Genomic DNA, 18,630 nt, shown 5'->3' on the forward strand with positions numbered 1-18,630 from the left:
ACTATTCTGTGATGATCTGACCCCCAAGATCAGGCCCAGTCTCCCAGTCTGGGCTGCAGTTTGAGTCACAGTTTTCTATTTTCTCTACTGTAGGTCCAGATGGAAAAGTGACTCCATACCTGGTGTGCACAGAGCCAGAGCCTGTCTCTCCAGGCAGCACTGCCACCTAGCCTCCAGCACAGCCAGCAGGTATTTGGCAAAGCCCCTGCTGGTGTTGCAGCTCCTTGTTCCAGGCAGCAGCAGCAGCCCCCTGTGCCAGTGAACTGAGCTTTCAGCCCAGGGCTGTGGAGCACAGCTCATCCCAATGTGCTGCAGTGCAAGAGCAAGGCTGCACGAGGCATCTTCTCATCCAGGAACAAATTTATTCCTAAGTATTTACATCTCCAGAGCTCGGCCCAGTGTTTCTGGGGTCAGCCACCAGGTCCCTGCAGCAGCCACTGGGTGCCCTGAGTGTGACAGTGAGTGTGTTCTGGCTGGGCTGGAGACGGGACAGTGGCTTCAGGAGGCTCCAGGGATTCAGTTTGGCTGCTGGATCACCTGCAAACCTGGCACCTCTGCAGAGTCACTGGGTCTCTGCCACACACAAAAAGGCATCACCTTTGCTCTCCTGGTCAAAAGGTGACCTGCTAGGGGCAGATTCTGCAGCTGAGACATCAGGGAGACATATCCCAAGGTCACAGAACACTAGTGACAGCAGCAGGAGATCGAAGAGTTCCAGCCTGAAGCTGAGAGGCAGAACTTCGAGCTGGGGCAGTCCTGGTGCAGCATCAGGATGTGCTGAAGAAAGCCCACCCTCAGGCAGTGCAGTTCCTCTTACATTCACCCTCCTACTCCTCCATTTTCCTGAGGACTCTTTTATTTTCCAAGGTCTTTCTAGATGGTTCCACTCCTGTGCCTTGGGTTACCTCTCTCTTCGATGGAGTACAGCTCTACCAAACACTTCAGGTGTGTCTGCCAGCACCAGCTTATTACTGAGGGCACAGCAACAGCCAGGACCGGCTGGGAGTGCCCAGGTCCCCAGCACCACTCCCATGTGAGCAGGGCAGCAGCAAATCTCTCAGGTCCATCTGGGTTTTCAAGGGGGCCTGCAGGACTGGGCTGTTTCTAGCCAGGGGTAACAAAGCACCAGGGAGATCACAGGAGGAGTTGCTGCCACCAGCGGATAAATTATCCACAAAATCAAGGTCTGGCATGTGGCATCTGCCCCCTCCTCACTCCTTTTTGTGTTTCCCACATTCCTTGAAGCTCCCTCGGGGCCTGGATGAACACAGACATACATGGGCATACACATCCCTCAGCTTTCAACTGAGTCTTGACCCTCCTACACTCCTGATCCGACACCCTTGGTCCTCCTGGGCTGTGCCAGGAGCTCAGGAGCTTTCCTTGCTCCAATTAATCCCTGAGATGGGCACCAAGGAGTTCCCTGCAGTCCCCCAGGCCAGAGGGACCCTGGGCCCCCCTCGTTCCAGGCCCCTCATATGTCCACGATGCAGTCGGGTGAGTTTGTCCGGATGGTGTCTGAGATCATCTTGGCTCCCGACTGCCCGATGTGATTCCCCTGCAGGCTGGGAGCAAAGACAGGAGCTCAGGCTGGGCCACGAGGCACAGCAAGATCCTTGGTGGGGACAGGAGATGCTGCCCGGTTTTGCACCAGCATCTGGCATCACCTGTGCCCACCCCTCTCCATGCAGAACCCTGTTCAAGTGAGACAGCCAAGTGAGGAGCTGGAGACAGCCCTGGGCAGCTGGAGGGGCTGAGCCACTTCTCCCCTGGAATGTTTTGGAGAGTATTTGTGTTTTGAGGTGGTTCTTTGGCCCAGGGGCATCCCCGGAGAGGAGCCGAGGGGCCTGGAGCTGTGTGGTGGCTGTCACACCAGGAGAACGGGATGCTCCTGCCTGGTGGGCAGCCAGGGATGGGGCAGTGCTGGCAGAGGGAAGGTCCCTGGATGGTTCCCATGGTCTCCCCCATCGCTGCCTTTCCCACCCACTGCAGCAGACACTTACTTGACATAGGTGAGGCCGTGGTTGCCCTTCAGGGCCGTGGCGATGCAGATGGCTCCGTCCATGCCCAGGGAGTTTTCCTGCAGGCTGTGGAGGGAATGCATGCACTGGGCACTGGGAACAGCCCCCTGCTCAGGGTTTGCCCTTCTGAGAACCGCCGGCTTGGCCATCCCACGCTCTTCCCTGAGGGAATGTGTGGAAGGTTCGTGGCCCAGCCTGGCAGGGGGACACTCACCTGAGCCAGCGGAGGCTGCAGTTCACCCTCAGCGCGCTGGCCACGGCCTTGGCCCCCGCCACGCCCAGGGAGTTTCCACGCAGGCTGCAAAACAAACAGAGGCAGCAGTGAGGAGGGGACAGCCCGGGGTGGCCCCAAACGAGAGCAGGGGGAGAAGTGACCGCACATGGCCAGTCCAGGGACAGGTCTGGGAGATCACCATGCAAGGGAAGCAGCAGTGCTGAGCCAAGGGCCAGGCTCTCAGAGACCCCAGGGATCAGTGGCACTGCCATGGGCACCTGGTGGCCCCATGGAGCACTTACTCCAGGATCTGCAGGCTCTTGTTGACCTTCAAGGCTTCTGCCAGGGCTTGGGCACCGGCCGCGCCAACTGAAGCCACTTGCAGGCTGCAAGGGAACAGGGACCCTTCAGCACTTGTCCTGAGGTGGCCACGGTGTGTTAATTAGGATAATTAGGGTGACACCAGGGCCCTGCTGCAGCCTGGATACTCACTGGAGATCTGCCAGGGTGGTGTTGACCTTCAGAGCAGCCGAGAGCGCGGCCATTCCCTCGTCTCCAATGGCGTTCTCCTGCAGGCTGGGACAGAAGTGCTGCCTGTGCCCGTGGCCTGGGGACCAGGAGCAGGGACAGGGCAGCCAGCATGGGGCCCAGCATTCCCAAATGGCCTGGGGGAGCTCCTGGGCCACAAGGCATTTAGAGCATCCCCAGCCAAGGACACACAATGGGGACACAGCAGATTTCCAGGCCTAAAGGAATTCCAGAAGGTCTGGAGAAGGACTTTGGGCAAAGGTTTGGAGGGATAGGCCAAGGAGGAATGGCTTCCCACTGCCAGAGGGCAGGTATAGATGGGTTATTGGGAAGGATGAGGTGGGGAGGCCCTGGCACAGGGTGCCCAGAGAAACTGTGGCTGCCCCTGGATCCCTGCAAGTGTCCAAGGCCAGGCTGGAAGGGGATTGGAGCAGTCTGGGATAGTGGAAGGTGTCTCTGCCAGTGGCACGGGTGATGATGACCTTTAAGGGCTCTTCCAGTAGGGCCCAGGACCCATCCACCCATGGCTCACTTACTCGAGGCTGGCCAGGCTGCTGTTAGATTGTAGTGCTTGTCCCAGGGCCATGGCTGTTTTGTCCTGGATGAAGTTCCACTGCAAGCTGCAAACAGGAAAAAATGAGAGGTGAAACCTTGGGCTGTGAGCGTGCCCTGATCCATCCAGGCTCCACACCCATCTGCACCCATCCAGGGATGTGCAAGACCCCGCGGGTCCATCCGGGATGTCACAGCACCCTTCCCATGGAGGGTGGCCCAGGGGTGCCACTGTCACAGCCTGGAGGGGCTGAGGGCCAGGAGCAGTGTCCCTGCCCATGTCCATGCGAGGGGCTCCAATAACCCAGCCCCTGACGGGGAAACTCACTGCAGGGATGTGAGTGCCTGGTTCTCTTTGATGGCCAAAGCGATGGCCCTGCCCCCGTCATCGTGCAGCAGGTTGGCCGCCAAGCTGCAGGGACAGAGCACTCAAGTCACACAGGAGAAGCTGAGGACACCACCAGGGACACCACGGGGTGGTCTGGGTGCCCTCCGGGGTCCCATGGCACTTACTCCAGCTTCCTGAGGGTGCTGTTGCTCCGCAGGGCACGGGCGATGGCAGGGCCGCCCTCCTTGCTGATGGAGTTCTCCCGGAGGCTGGGGAAAGACACGGGCTGGGGAGGAGCAGCCAAGGCAGGGCTGGATCAGCTGCTCCCCAGTGCCCCCTTCACCTCCTGCTCTGGGGCTGAGGCCATCAACTGAGTAGGGCAGTTTGTCTGAGACCACCCCCATAAAGCTCCTGCATCTCCATTCCCTGTGTTTCCTGTGGGCACTGGTGGCCCATCAGGACTTTTGGCTGGCCTGCCATCCCTGCTGCCATCCTTCCATTCCAAGAGGTGGCTGAATGAATATTTTCCCAAAGGGAGAAAAAGATGGAGAGAAGCTGCTCACAGCCGGAGGAGGGACCTAAGCTGCTTTCAGCATCTCAGAGGATTTGTGGAAACAACGAGGCACAAGCCCAGGCTGCTGAAAAGCTCCCAGGTCTCAGCAGCAGTTTTTGGCCAGGGTGACTGGAGGGGCTGTCACTTACTTGAGGCTGAGGAGTCCCCTGTTGGAGCAGAGAGCTGCTGTCAGTGCTGTGACCCCTGTGCTGCTGATGGAGTTGCTCTGGAGACTGAGACAAATGGGGAAGGTGTGAGGATGGGCCAGTCTTGGCATCACAGGTGGGCTGCAGGGTCATGTTGGGGTGGAAAGTGCCCGTTTCACCAAGAAAAAGGCATCTCCCACCCGCAGGGAACAGGGGGAGCCAAGGCAGAAGGAACAACACTGGAGCATCCAGGGTGGGATCTGCCATTCCTGCTCACCATGGCAGCACCAGAGGGGACAGGGTTTGCCAGCTTTGTCCCCACCTGTCTGTCACTGTGGCTGCTGGCTCAGCTGGGGTGTGGCTCCCGTGGGTTTGGGATCCTTGTCGCAGGGACAGAACCAGGGCACAGCCACTCATCCCCAGGAGCCATCAGCCCTCCTCTTCAGGTGCTGTTCCCACCGGGAATGAAGGTTGCACCATTCCAGCCTGACTCTGCCAGACCCCAACCCATTAGCTCCCTCCTTAGCCAATTCCCAACACTTTTGAGAGGGAGAGCACCCAAAGCTACTGACTTCCTCCAAGCCGGAACAAAAAGTCCTCACTGGGTTTTAGGATTAATTCTGTCAGTGCCTCTCGGTGCAGGCAGGGCCAGCCTGGCTGCTGCTGGAGCTGCCACATCGTGTTCCAGCTGCACATCCAGGGAATGTGGAGTGGGACAGACTTGGGGAGAAGCTGAAGGCTTGAGGGGCAGCAGATTTTGCTGGAAGGAGGAGGCTGGGCTCTCTTGTCAAGGAGTCCAGGCATAGAGGGGCAACTTACTCAAGGCTTTGCAGGCTGTGGTTCACCCTCAGAGCTTCGGCCAAGGCAATGGAGCCGTTGTCTCCCACCGAATTGCTCGAGAGCCTGAGACACAAGAGGAAGCTTGGAACTGCCAGCAAGGGATTCACCTCCCCCAGGCTCTTCCTGCTGCAGCAATGAGCATGAACTCGCTGCCACCTCATTTCCCACCTACGTACACCTGTTCTCATGGCTGGTTTGAGCTGGAGTAACTTTTAGTGTTTCCCCAGGGCATGGAGCCCTGCTTCTTCCCTCTGCCAGAGGGGAGATGGCTTCTCCTTTCTTTATGTGGCTCCCTGCATCCCTGGAGACACAGGGAGCATCTCCACAGGGCTGCTCTCTCTATCCACACCAACCCCCTGGGCAGAGGCAGCAGTGTCCCTCCTGCCTGTCACATGTCCCTTTCCTGCCATTCCTGCCCACAGACCCCGGGAGATGTGGCACTGCCATCCCTCCACCTCATGCCGTGCTCACATCAGCTCCCTCAGGCTGCAGTTCTGCTTCAGCGCCTCCGCGATTTTCCGGGCGCCTTGGGCTCCGATGGCGTTTTTCTGCAGGCTGCAAAAGCGAGGGAGGCACCTGTGAATGCCAGGTGCCACATCCCCATCGGTGGCACCACACCCTGCTGGGTGGCCAGAGGGGGACACCACGTCCTGGTCACTCACTGCAGGGTCACCAGCCTGTGGTTGGTCAGCAGGGCCTCGGCCAGGGAGGTGGCCCCGTCGTCCTTGATGGAATTGTGCTGGAGGCTGTGGGAGACAGGAGTGAAGCCGTGTGTGGATGCTGCCACAGCAGGGCCAAGGGCTGTGCAGGGCAGTGGCCACCTGCCCTGGGGTTGGTTTGTTTTGTCCCTGGCTTGAGAAAGGGGTCTGGCCCCCAAGCACCCCTGACCAGGAGTCTCCTTCCCTCCTCTCCTATGGCATGTTCTTTCTTCCATGAAACAGCACCCTGGGAGCTCCCATGCCCAGAAAGGACCTCAACTCCAGCCCCCAGGCACTGAAGGCAAGAGGCAGGACCACCCCAGCTTTCTGGCCCAGGGCTGCCCTGGTGCCTGGTCTGTGCCAGCTGCACTCGTGTTCACTGCCCAGCACAGCTGACCCAGGGTGTGCCCAGGCTGTCCCCAGGTGCTGGCCCTGGAGCTGGGAAACTCCAGTGGGACAGAGGAGGGATGGAAGGGGCCTGCCCTGGGCATCTGCTCCAGGAGGTGCTGCAGAGGTTGACACTTACTTCAGGGAGAGCAGGATTTGGTTTTTTTTCAGGGCATCACGCAGGGCTTTTGCTCCAGTGGGGCCGATGGAGTTGCTCCTCAGGCTGGGGTGAGACAGGCAGAAGAACCAAGGTTAGCAAAGCTGGACTGGCACAGGCCCAGTTTAAGCCAGATGCCTCCACGTGGCACTGCTGAGGTGGGATGTGAGGGCAGTAGCTTGTGGTGGTGGCTTTAGGGGCTGGAGACTCTCCCCAGCTCAGTCAGGCCAGGTGGGATCCAGCCCTGCCTTGGGCAGGGAATGGTTCCCAGTGGGAATGTGAGCTGGAGAAGGGAGAACACTTACTCCAGCACCATCAGGCTCCTGTTCACCAGCAGCGACCTGGCCAGAGCTTTGGCTCCCTTGTTGCTGATCTGATTTTCTGCCAAGCTGCCCAGAAAAAGGAAAATTGGGTGTTTTTCCAGAGGAAAAGGAGACTTTCACAGACCCTGGCATGTCCCAGGACACAGCTGGGATGGTGAGCAGAGAAGAGCCACAGGGAGCATTTGGTTCATGGTACAACCAAAGTGATGGATGTTCTCCTGGGGTGGACACCAGGCAGGGACTGCAAGGACACCATTTCTGGACATAAAATTCATTTATGTCCTATAAAGGAGCTCAGATGGCAGCATGGGGAACTCTGTGCACCATTGGGGAAGAGCAGGAGGTGGGGAAAGTGGGAACTCCTGTCTGGGATGAGGCATCTCCCTGTATGGAGACCAGGAGCCCATCCCCTCCATGCAGCAGGTGCTCCATGCAGAGCCTCAAGTGCCCAGGGATCTAATGTGACCTTGGGAAGTGGTTTGTTGGGATAACCCATGGATTTATTGACTTTTTTTTAGGAACCTTGAGGAGGCAGAGGTACCAGGAAGACTGGGCAAGACAACGTAGGGTTAAGGTCACTGTGCCTGGGCACAGGGGATCGTGTGGGGCTGTCCTTGACATCAGGCACCCTGGGGAGCTGGTGGGAGAGACATTCCTGGGGGACCCTCACCCTGATTTTGCGGTGCCCCCAGCTCCCCATGACATCCCATCTGCCCTGGGCCAGGTCCTACCTGAGCCTCTGGATCTGGCAGTCCTTCACACTCAGCACACTGCCCAGCAGCTCCATCACATCATCCTTAAACTGGTTATTGTCCAGCCTGCAGAAGACACAAGGAAAGAGCAAGAGCAAGGGTTTGGAGGACAAAGTGGAGAAGGGATGATCCTCCCATGACATCTGCCTGTCCCAGGTGGAGAAGCTCAAGGACAGAAGTAGGGCTGACCCAGTGCCACCCCCAGGGCAGCTCTCTGCAGGTGGACATTTGGTGAACCCACATCTCCACGGACACCTGGGATTGTGAGTCACAGGGGAGAGAGAACTCATTGCAGCCTCCAGTACTTAGAGGAGACTTAAATAGGGAACAAGATTCAACTAAAAGGAGAGATTTAGATTAGAAGTTAGGATGAAATTGTTCCCTGTGAGGGTGCTGAGGGTGCTGAGAGTGCCCAGAGAAGCTGTGGCTGCTCCTGGATCCCTGGAAGTGTCCAAGGCCAGGCTGGACAGGCTTGGAGCAGCCTGGGACAGTGGAAGGTGTCCCTGCCATGGCAGGGGGTGGCACTGGATGGGCTGTAAGGTCCCTTCCCACCCAAGCCATGCTGTGATTCCAGATCAGATCAGAGCCTGGCATCTCTTCTCATTCTCCCGGTGCAATCCCAGCAGGACTCACCTGAGGCTGTGGCAGAAGAGGAGCTGGGGGAGCAGGCTCTTACAGGCATTGTAGGTGAGGCAGTTGGAGAGGTTTGTCTCCTCCAGGCAGACGTCAGAGACCTGCAGGAGATAAGCCAGGGCAGAGCAGTTGATGGGGGTGAGCCTCCCAGCCAAGCTTTCAGTCCTCATGGCCTCCTCCACGGCCTTGGCCGTGTCCGTGTGCTGCATCTCCTGCAGGCAGCGCATGGCATTGACGGCGCGCGAGGACACAGCCGGCTCGGCGTCCAGGCAGTCCTCCAGGGTGCTGACAGCCTGGCTCCTGAACCCAACGTGCTCATCCTTCACCAGCAGCCACCCTGAGAGCAGCCTGTTCACCCGCGGGGACAGCAGCCCCGACAGGAAGCGGATGAAGACGTCCAGGTGCCGGTCCTCGCCCTGCAGCGCCCGCTGAACCGCGCTGCGGAAGTGGCTGAGGAACCCCAGCTTGGGCCAGGACACGCCGCTCTCCACAAACAGGTCGAAGATGGCCCGCTTGGCCGCCGTGTAGTAATAAAGAGCTGCCAGGAACTCCTGGATGGTCAAGTGGGAGAAGTAGTAGGCAGTGCAGGCCTGCATGTCCTCCTTGAGCAGGAGGCGGGTGCAGAGGCTGCTGTGCAGCAGGGACAGGTCGATGCCGTGAGCCTTCATGTCCTGCTCATAGAACACGTGTCTCCTCCGCAGCAGCCCGTAAAAGGCCAGCCTGCCCAGGCTGCCCACCAGCTTCTTGCTGGTGTTCGCAGCCTGCTCAGTCCTGAGGGTTTCTCTTGGCTTTTCCAGCCAGTCACCGCTCAGAGCCATTTTAAAATAATAGGAGTAGATTTCTGTCAGGGTCCTGGGGACCACGGGTTCTTCTTGGGATTGATCGCTGCTGTGTCTCAGGAAATAAGCAATTGAGGAGCCAGAAATCCAGCAAAAGCCAGGAATGGTGCACAGGACTTGTAGTGGTCTGTTAGCCCTGATGTGCTGCAGGACTTGGCTGGACAAATCTCTGTTGTCCAGGAACATCTGGTCCAAGAAATCCTTCATCTCTGCATCCCCAAACCCTCGGATTTCCGTCATCCGGTCCACCAGCCCACTGGGAATCTGCCTGGCCGCCACGGGCCGCGACGTCACCCACACTGAGACCTCCTGCAGCAGGTTCCCCCTTATGATGTTGGTGATCAGGTTGTCCACTTGGATCTCCTTTTTGGGATCGGTGCAAACCACTGTGTTGGAGAAATCCAAGGGGGTCTTGAACTCATCCAGGCCGTCGAGGATGAGCAGGGTGCGGGCTGAGACGCAGCTGGGCTCGGTGATGTGAGGGAAGGCTGAGCAGACGAGGCGCTCAGCAGAGAGCTTCTCGTGGGTGTTCAGCTCCCGGAAGGTGAGGGGCAGCACAAACAGGATGTCCCTGTTGATCTCCCCCTTTGCCCAGCTGCGGACAAACAGCTTCACCAGAGTGCTCTTGCCAATCCCCGCCACGCCGATGGTGACAGAGATCCGAGGGGGGATGCTGACTTTGGAGAGGGGCAGGAACAACTTCTCCAGGGGGATGCTCTTGGACACGTTTGGCAGGCCTTTGGTGGCTTCAACCTGCAGGATGTCGTGGTCCTTCTGCTGGATGTCGGTCAGGCCCTCCACCAGCAGCAGGTTGGTGAGGCGCTGCAGGGCTCCTGTCTCCAGGCCATTCCCACAGGAGCTCTGGAGGCTCTCCAGGTGCTTCTGCACCATGGGTTCTGCACAGAGAAATGAAATGGGTGAGGAGCAAGAGAAGGAACCATAAAGGCAAATGACAGAAGCTGCCTCACTCTTCTGCCATGCCCATGCAGAGGGAAAACTCATGGAGCCCTTACATCCTGGTGGGAAGGTGGCAGGGGCTCAGAGGGCACCAGTAGAGCTAAAGGGCCCTGATCAGCATCACAGTCAGCCCAGGAGCCCCTTTAAGGTCAGCCTTGGGCCTTCAGCCTCAGCTAAAGCTTTGTTGGAGCTAGATCTTGGTCTTGGACCTCACTGCTCTGCCCTTGCCTGGTGGCCATTGGGCTGTGGCTGAACCTGGTTGTCCTTGCTGGGCCTGATCCTGACCTCTTGGTTGACTTCCCAACATGACTTCATTCCTGCCTCATCGCCATGGACCCTCTGATGAACTGGACTCTTGGCTGAGCCTGGTGGCCACCTCTGGATCTGTGCTGCTCACCTGGCTCAGGTATCACAGTGAAATAAAACCCTCCAGCAAAGGCTGGACAAGCAGAGGATAACGATGTGAGAGATTCAGAGCAGACACCAGCCAAGGCTGGAGCCCTCCAACCAGGAGGGGAACCAGGGAAACCTCTCTTGGCAGGAGGATTGCAGAGGGAGCCTGAATTTGGGGCAGCCACCAGCAGCCAGGTCAGGGTCAGCCATCCTTTTCCTGTTTCCAGCCTGGCACTGGGACTGGCTGGTGTGATCTGGACATCGAGGATATTAAAAACTCCTCAGGCAGCCCAGAGAGGTGAGCAGAGGGCAGTGAGGGGCCTGAAGGGAGGTCACTCAGACCTGGCAGAGAGCCCTTGTCCCCCCTGGCTGTGCCCTTCCCCAGCGGAGTCCCTGAGATGGCACCACCACTTTGCAGAGAAGCTCCCAGCAGAGCTGCCACCACCCCCCAGCTCTGTGCACACCTCGGGGTGCTCCAGCAAGCACCAGGCCACGTGTGCAGCCCCCCCTGGCTGGGCTGCCTACCATGGACAGGGATGTGGAGCTGCGAGCTGGAGGTGTCCATGAAGCTCTGCAGGGACTGGGAGCTGTGGCTGCCCTTGCCAGCCAGAACATCCAGCACGGCCCTCACCTGCTCGGGCAGGGGGCTCGCTGCCTGCACCTGGGCAGCCTCCTGGGCCCTCGGGAGCTCCAGCCTGCACAGGTAGGAGATGATTTCCTCCAGGAGCTGCGGGGAGATGGACCTGGGCGGCTGCCGGCGGTACCGATTGATCCAGGCCCCTGCGGGACAGGACAGAGGGACAGGTGGGTCCTGGACCAGCCCTGGGAATGTGGCTGAGGGGTGACAGGGAAAGGCAGCAGTGCAGAATTGCCTCTGCCTCTGAAGGTGGCAGGGGTGAGCTGGAGCCCTCCAGAGCGCCCTGCCCAAGCCCTCCTTGCCATGATGCCATCCCAAAGCCCTGGCAGGAGGCTTTGTTAGGAGCTGCTGGATCAGGGCAGCAGCTACTGAAATCAGAGCTGCACAGACTGAAGAACACAATCATGAAATGCTGTTTCCTCCTGGAATCCAAACCCACGCAGAGAAAAAGTCTGAGCAAGACCATTTCTCTCCAAAGCCAGCCGTTCCCCCAGTGCCAGTACAGCAGTGCCTCGGATCTGCTCGCACCTTGGTGCCCCACCTCATCCCATTGCTGACTCCAGAACTCTCCCGAGGTGACAGATCTGCCCAGCCACCACTCACCTTCCATCAGAGGCCTCCTGTGACATGGGTGGTCCCTGGGTGAGGAGCGCTGTGGTGGCAGCAGCGTCCCATGGGCCACCCTGTGTCCCCCTGGCCAGCTCACAGCACCACCCAGGGCTCCTCAGCCCATGTCCCTGGTGGAGGAAGAGGAGAAGCATCAGGAGCAGTGATGAGGGAGCCCACTCTGAGCTGTCCTGGTGCTGGGTGTGGTTGAGGCAGGGGTTCATCCCTCAGCTTTTGGCTCACACAGAGTCCCCTCCAGAGGGGCCTGGCAGGGGCACAGCTCAACAGGACTCTGCCCTCAGGCCCTCCACTCAAGTGCCACACACGTGGTGCCTTCACCACCAGCACTGACACCACGACCTTTCTCAAGCACAGTGATGCATTAGTTGCCCTGACAGTGCCCCTGTGGCTCACCTGGGGAGCACCTCAGTGTCACCACTGTCACCAGGGCTGGCAACTGCTTGTACATTCTTCTTCTCTGTGTTGTGAAGGAAATTGTGAGGCAGCAGGCAGAGTCTTGAAGGACCTGTTTTGGTTTCAAATGCACATTGCCCCCATCCAGAGCCTCCATCAGGGCTTGCTGAGCGTGGCCAGACCCACATCCTGTTGCAGAGCTCAGAGGATGCTCTGAATCATCACCCAGAGAAGGAGCATCTACCTGCTGCCTCCCCCTCAGCTGCTGCCAAACCACGCTGAGGGCTCAGTGTTTATTTTTAAGAAATGTATCAGCTCAGAGTCCTGTTCTTCAGGCAGAGGTGCAGAGAGAAATGTCTCCATGCCTGAGAGTGCTCCCAGCTCCACCTGTATTAGAGGCACCGTGCTGTGGCCTCTCCACCAGCCCCAAAGTCATCTCCAGGCACTGGCCATGTCCAGGTGGGAAGTCCTGGGCCCCAGGGGATGGCTGATCACAGGAGCAATGCACACACAGTGTCTCAGGGCCTGTGTCCTGGCATCTTTCCTCCCCACCACCGGGCCTACAGGATGCTCTGGGTCTATGTGAACACCTCCATGCTGGTCAGAGGCTCTGCAAGGGGGACCGTGCCCACAGACAGCCTTGCCTTTGTCAAACCCACCCCTGAGGGGGACATGGCCACTGTGGGGGCTTTGATGCAGCCTCACCAACAGGTACAGGTAACACTCCTTTCTTTGGTCAAACCTCTACTAGGGAGAAAGCACAAATGTAGCTGGACCAGGGAAACCTGGCAGAGTTTCTGGTCCATGGTAAGAGGCCAAGGTGCTTGGAACTTCTTCTGTTCGTCCTCCCTCCCAGGGATCCATGCTGGGGTTTATTTCTCCCACCAGAAGCACAAGACTGCAGAAGGTGGCCAGGCTGCAGGAGGGAGCTGGCAGTGACCCAGGGCTGAGTCCCTCACAGACCATGGCTGGATCGCCCATCAAGACAGGTGGCATGTCCTACAGAGTGGGGTAAGTGACAGAAGCTGCTGGGTGACAAAGCCCCAGCCCCACCTGCCCAGGTGGTTCCTGACAAGCCCCTGCAGGGCTGGGAGGTGCTGTTGGGGTCTGAGCCCACTGCCTTTCCTTCAGGATGGAAGCCTGCCCAGCTCTGAGCCCCTGGGGCCAGTGGTGTCAGAGGTCCAGGAGCCCCTGGCAGTGGTGGTGATCCCACAGCAAAGCCCTTTTCTCCATCCTGGGAGCAGCAGGGCCTCAGCAGCAGCTCTTACTCATCACCCTCCAGGCAGTGGCCTGGTCAGTGAAGATCCCATCAATTAAAGGAGCTCAGTGAGCAATTCGCAGCAAAATGTTCACCCTTTGATGTGTTCCTGTCCCTAACTGCCCTGGGAAGTTCAATTAAGCCTTTGCAGTCCCCAGGTCTGTCTCTGATCTTTGCTGTGTAAGCCAGAACACAGCCAGAATGAAAAGGGGTTTTGCTTTGCAGCGATGCTCCCTGCAGCCCCTCCTCTGAAACGTGGCCCTTTGATGGGGGAAACCTGCTCCAGCACCAGAGTGTTTGATGCTGTCCTCTGGTGCTCCTTCAAAACCCAGCAGCCGTGGGTCAGCTGGTGCAGAGACATCTCACCGGGAGAGTAAAGCAGCAGAGGAAATAATGCAGGGGTTGCAACTTTTTCCTGGTTCCAGTAGTTTCAGGTGCAGCTCTAGGATCACACAGAGCTGCTGGAGGCTGTGTCCTCAGGGGCTGGAGGGAGTTAGCAGCTCTCACAAGAGCTGTTTGAAGGGTAAGGGCCAGCCAGAGCTAAGCTCCATAACCCCTACAGGCATCCAGATGTGTCCAGAACAGGACTCAGCTCATTCTCAAGGGCTGCTGGCCATGAGGTGTCCATCCTGCACATCCCAGATGTGCAGCTTTGGGCCAGGATCAAGCAGGGACAATGTCCCACCGGCAGCCAGAGGAGCAGGGATACAGGTTTGTGTCTGCCCTGTGTCCCCAGCAAAGCAGGGATAAGGGGCTGGAGGGTGGGAGGCTGCCCTCCAAACTGCTGAATGGCACCTGCAAGCCCCAGGGAGGGAAATGCGGATTTTCTTGGCAAGAATTTGGCATTAACATTTTTTTTTGTTTGCTTAGTGTGGTCCAACTGTCCAGCCCAGGAGAAAATCCTCTCCTCTGAGGATGTTTAGACAACACCGATGTGTTCTTCCAGCAGCTCCAGTCCCACCATCCCTATGAACCACCATCCCTACATCCCACCTGAGTGTCCCTGCCCAAAACCCATCAGTGCTGGGAGCCACAAGCCCCGTGCTGGAAGGTGCCCACCCCGTGCACAGCCAATCCTTTCCCAAACAGCTGCTGTGGTTTTCACTGTGCCCATCCTGTTCAGGATTCAAACTCCTGACACCAACACAGAGAACACGGGCCTGGATGTAGCTGCTCCTGCTCCTCTCTGGCTCTAATTATGAACATGCAGTTTCACTCCTGGAAGTCCAAAGTGATCAGAGCAGCATCCAGGGAATCCAGGATGAGGGGACAGTCCTGAGGTGGCCACAGCATGAAGCTGTCTGGAGGCAACAGGCATTTACCTTCCTCCTGCCCCAGGCAGATCCATCACCCTGTGCCTTAGGAACCTGCTGAGGACCTGGGACCATGTCCCAGCAGCACCAGGACTGCATCAGAAATCTGTGTTTGTCCCCCTGCAGGGGCTCGTGGGCAGGTTCACCAGCAGCATGGGGTGGAGGGGCTGGTTGGCACCTCGGGTGGGACTTCCCAGCTCTACCCGACCTGCTGCACCGGGCTGGGGGTGCCAAGGTTGGACAAGCACCAAAGAGCTGGGCAAGAGCTCCTGGACGGCTGCAGGCACCCACAGATGGAAAACGACCGAAAATGGACTGATATTTAGATAAAGTTAAAAGCTTTTCATGTGAGCTACAGCCCCTGCAGGAGGTGCCCGCTCCAGCTCAGCTGCACGCCCCGAACACGCGGAAACCTCAGTCTGGCCACCCACCTCGGAGGTCAGCGAGCTGCCTGGGAATGAAAACATTTCCACCACCTCCCGCTGTTCCCTCTCAGCTGAGCGAATCCCGAAGGCAAGATGCAGGCTGCCACCTTTTGGCAGAATCGAAGAGATTGCACACCGTTAATTTCTGCTAATTAAACGACGCTATAAAATACCTTCTGCATTATTACTCAGTTAGGACGCTTGCAGACTGGCAAGTAACTCAGTTATCTAAGTTTGCATATGACTTCTGTTTTTTGGTCTGGATTTAATGCCAGCAAAATTTATCGCCAAATGTATTTGATGATAAATTTCATCTCTTCCAGGTTTGAGTTTTGGGTTTTTGTTTCCTTGAACCCCAACCCCGATAACAGGGCACAGACGCAGCCGGGGTTAAATTGGAGGTGAGGAGCCATGAAGGGGCCCTGGGCTGGATGCCAGCAGAGCCAATCCCAAATCTCTCCAGGAAAAAAAAAATCAATCTATGGGTGATACCAAGCAGCTAAAAATGAGGCTAATTTTGGGGAGGAGGCACTGCCTCACCTCACAAGCTGCAGAATGAAGGCTGATGCATTTCCTGAGCTGGCCGTGCCCCGAGGATGCTTTACTACAGATGTGCAAACAGCTGATGGAATAGCAGATCCTCCCAACAAACAGCTTCTGCCCTTCACACCCAGGATCTCAGGATATCAGCAGAAGAACTGGGCAGGAGCTGCCGCTGGCCCAACTCTGTCACACCCACAGCCCCAGGGCTGCTGACGGATGTGGTACCCAGCGACCTCCGGGTTTGGTCAGAACAACCTTTCTGGGCTTGCAGAGCATCCCTAAGAGCAGCTGCAAGTTCTCCAGAAAGAAAATTTTGTGCAACCGGAACATCGGGAGTGGGAGGGGTCCCCTGGCTCCTAAGGATCCTGTCTAGCTTTGGGTGACTCTTCCATGTGGGGGTGACGGCACCAGCCTGTGCTCCAGCAGGTTCTGCCCCCAGCAGTCCCATACTTATGGGCTACACAGTGCCCATAGTGCCTAAATTACAGCAGGATTAAGTCTGATGCCCTGAGGCAGCCCAGGGTGCCTGGGCTCTGTGCCCACCCGTGTGCAGGGCTGAGCTCCAGCCCCCCAACCTGCTCCTGTGACACCCCAGGGCCCTGCCCCACACTTCGGTGCAGTTTTGCACCGTGCCACAGGTGAGTGTGTCACTAATCTCTCCCTGTTCTCTGGGTGGTACATCTTGGAGTTAATTTTGGATGGCTTGGAAGTTAATTAGTTGAGCAAATGATGTTAAGAGCGGGGAAAGCTGCTGCACAAGGCTTTGGGCAGGCAGGACAGCCTGGCTGCGGCAGAGTAGGAAAGGGGACAGAATTTGTGACATGTCCCCTGTGGGATGCCATGCTCGTCTCCATCACTCCGGGTTCCACCCACTCCTGCCAGCCTGGCGGCCGTGCCGTGCCGTGCCAGGGATCTCTGCCCCACAGCTCCCGGCCCTGCCGCGTTGTCCCAGCAGGTCCATTTTACGCGACCATCACGGCACCAGCTTGTCCCGACGCGGGAGAGCCAAGTGACCCCTCCCCTTCTCCCCTTCTCCCCTTCTCCCCGTCTCCCCACACCCCCAAAGCCCCTCCGTGCCCCTACCTCGGCCCCGTGCCGCCTTCCCCAGGTCGCGGTGTGAGCGGGGCAGTGGCGAGGGCATCCTCGTGGCCGCGGGAGGATGCAGCCCCTCCGTGTCCCGCTCGGTTCTCTATCCCCGAGGCTTCGCTTCCTCCTCGACGGATGCTCAAGCCGCAGACAGAAGCCACCCTTCCCGCTGGTGTCCCCCGCGGGCGATGGCACCCGGGGCGGGGCGATGCTCGGGGCAGCACCTGGGGAAGGTGGGTCCGCGTTCCCCCGCCGCCCCCCGCCCCTTCCAGCCCGGTGGCTTTTGTGTTTTTTTCCGTTCGCTTCTCGCCCCTTCCTGCCCTGGGTCTCGCTGATCTTCCTTCCTGTCAGCGCGGGGCCGGTGACTACGCAAATCGGGGTGAGGGATCCGCCAAAACCCGACAGGGTCTGACCCGCGGCTGTCCCGGGGGGATGCTTTCTCCCAAAAGCCAAAAAACCGCCTCCAACAACTTCCAGACTACGGTGAATTCCCTTGAAGCAAAACCGTGAGCTCACCCCGCTCTGGGAGAGCCGGGGGGTTTTGCTACACACCCTCTTACTGGCCAGGAGCGCTGGGAATATCCCATGGAAGAGGCTGGACTTGCAGCAAAAAGATAATTCCATGAGTAAATTAACGTTGTGTCTTGAAATAGTGGAATAAAAGGGTCGGAATAGCCTCCCTTTCCTCCAAAGCCAATCTCCTGCCCTTGCTAAATGCTTCCTGGAATCAGGATTTGTCTCCAAAGAGCTGGATCCCATCCCACCAAGGAGCCAGAGCTACCGGAGCAGCAGGAGCGGCGGGACCTCCCCTCCCCAGCTCCACACAGGCAGGTGGGGTCGGTCATTATTTTCCATTTTTGTCCGACAAAACCCTCCATTTATAAATCCTGTAAACCTTTCACTGGCATTCAGGCGAATGGTGGCTAATGGAGCTCTGGTGGTGGCGAGCTGCTGGGGGTCTGGGTGGGCTCGTGGCCACCGAACTGTGTTTGGGGAGGAGAGGTGGAGGCAATCAGGAATTCAGACCTCCAGCCAACACTTCGGGCTGTATCTCCCCCAGCCTCACTCTCTGCCTGCCCCAGGCTGTGTCCAGTAAGGGGTTAAAAGCTTTCCTCTCAGAGTTTTAGGTCTGTTGGTAATTTCCCCGTTCGGAGGGTGGTTTCAAGACGAGCTGGCACTTGGTAAGTCCCAGCAGCCACTCTGTAACTAGAACTCCTCACATCCAAAATGACTGTGCAGAAACCCCAGTCAGGGCTGTGCCTTCTGCTTTCACAATTAATAATTTATCTGAATTAACACATCTGAAATGTTTCTTTGTCACTGTGTATTACACATCCCTCACGCGTTTTCCGGGCTGTTTACTGGATTCAACCACAACTTTCTCAATACATTTATTTACTAATCTCAACCTGTGGAGTTCCCGGCAGGGGGGGTTTGACCACAACCCCTCTGGAGCTGGCAGGGGAGGTGAGAAAAGCTCCAGGGATGACTCTGTTTGTTGTCTCGTTCGGTTGCTTGGTAGGAGGGTGCTCGGGGATCCTCGGCTCAGACCTACACAGAGTCACCTGCGTGGGGACAACGAACCTGGGGATAACGAACAGTCCCAGCTCCAGAGGGAGCAGCAGGACGCGCCTGGGGAACAGCCCAGGTTTCCGCACCAAGGAAACGTGGAAAGACCTTACTAGTCCGGGAAGATCGGGGTGTCCCGGGAGAGGAAGGGACACAACCCCCAGCCACCTCCCAGAGGGTGACGCGCTGGCTCTCGGGTTTTAAGCGGGTTTCCTGAGCAAGGAGCAGGCGGCAGGGCCAAGGGATGGATGGGATGGGATGGGATGGGATGGGATGGGATGGGATGGGATGGGATGGGATGGGATGGGATGGGATGGGATGGGATGGGATGGGATGGGATGGGATGGGATGGGATGGGATGGGATGGGAGCGAAGCCCCACGCCGGCGGTGGGCGGGGTCTGGCAGTGGTGGGCGTGGTTTGGCAGTGGTGGGCGGGGTCTGGCGGGGGTGGACATCT

The 18,630-nt window shown here is 58.1% G+C and overlaps 1 protein-coding gene across 1 annotated transcript; it reads right to left on the reverse strand.

Moving 5' to 3' along the window:
- Window positions 1–342: 342 nt before the first annotated feature.
- Window positions 343–9,863, reverse strand: NLRC3 (NLR family CARD domain containing 3). The gene is made up of 16 exons (XM_066330096.1): window positions 8,133–9,863; window positions 7,479–7,565; window positions 6,730–6,813; window positions 6,407–6,490; window positions 5,845–5,928; window positions 5,654–5,737; window positions 5,162–5,245; window positions 4,346–4,429; window positions 3,829–3,912; window positions 3,644–3,727; window positions 3,300–3,383; window positions 2,728–2,811; window positions 2,538–2,621; window positions 2,236–2,319; window positions 2,004–2,087; window positions 343–1,565 (listed from the first exon to the last, which is right to left on the reverse strand). Exons 1-16 carry the CDS (start codon window positions 9,860–9,862, stop codon window positions 1,475–1,477), a joined length of 3,000 nt encoding a protein of 999 aa, XP_066186193.1. The 5' UTR covers window position 9,863; the 3' UTR covers window positions 343–1,474.
- Window positions 9,864–18,630: the final 8,767 nt, after the last annotated feature.

Source organism: Sylvia atricapilla, chromosome 15 (genome assembly GCF_009819655.1).
Source record: "Sylvia atricapilla isolate bSylAtr1 chromosome 15, bSylAtr1.pri, whole genome shotgun sequence".
NCBI lineage: Eukaryota > Metazoa > Chordata > Aves > Passeriformes > Sylviidae > Sylvia > Sylvia atricapilla.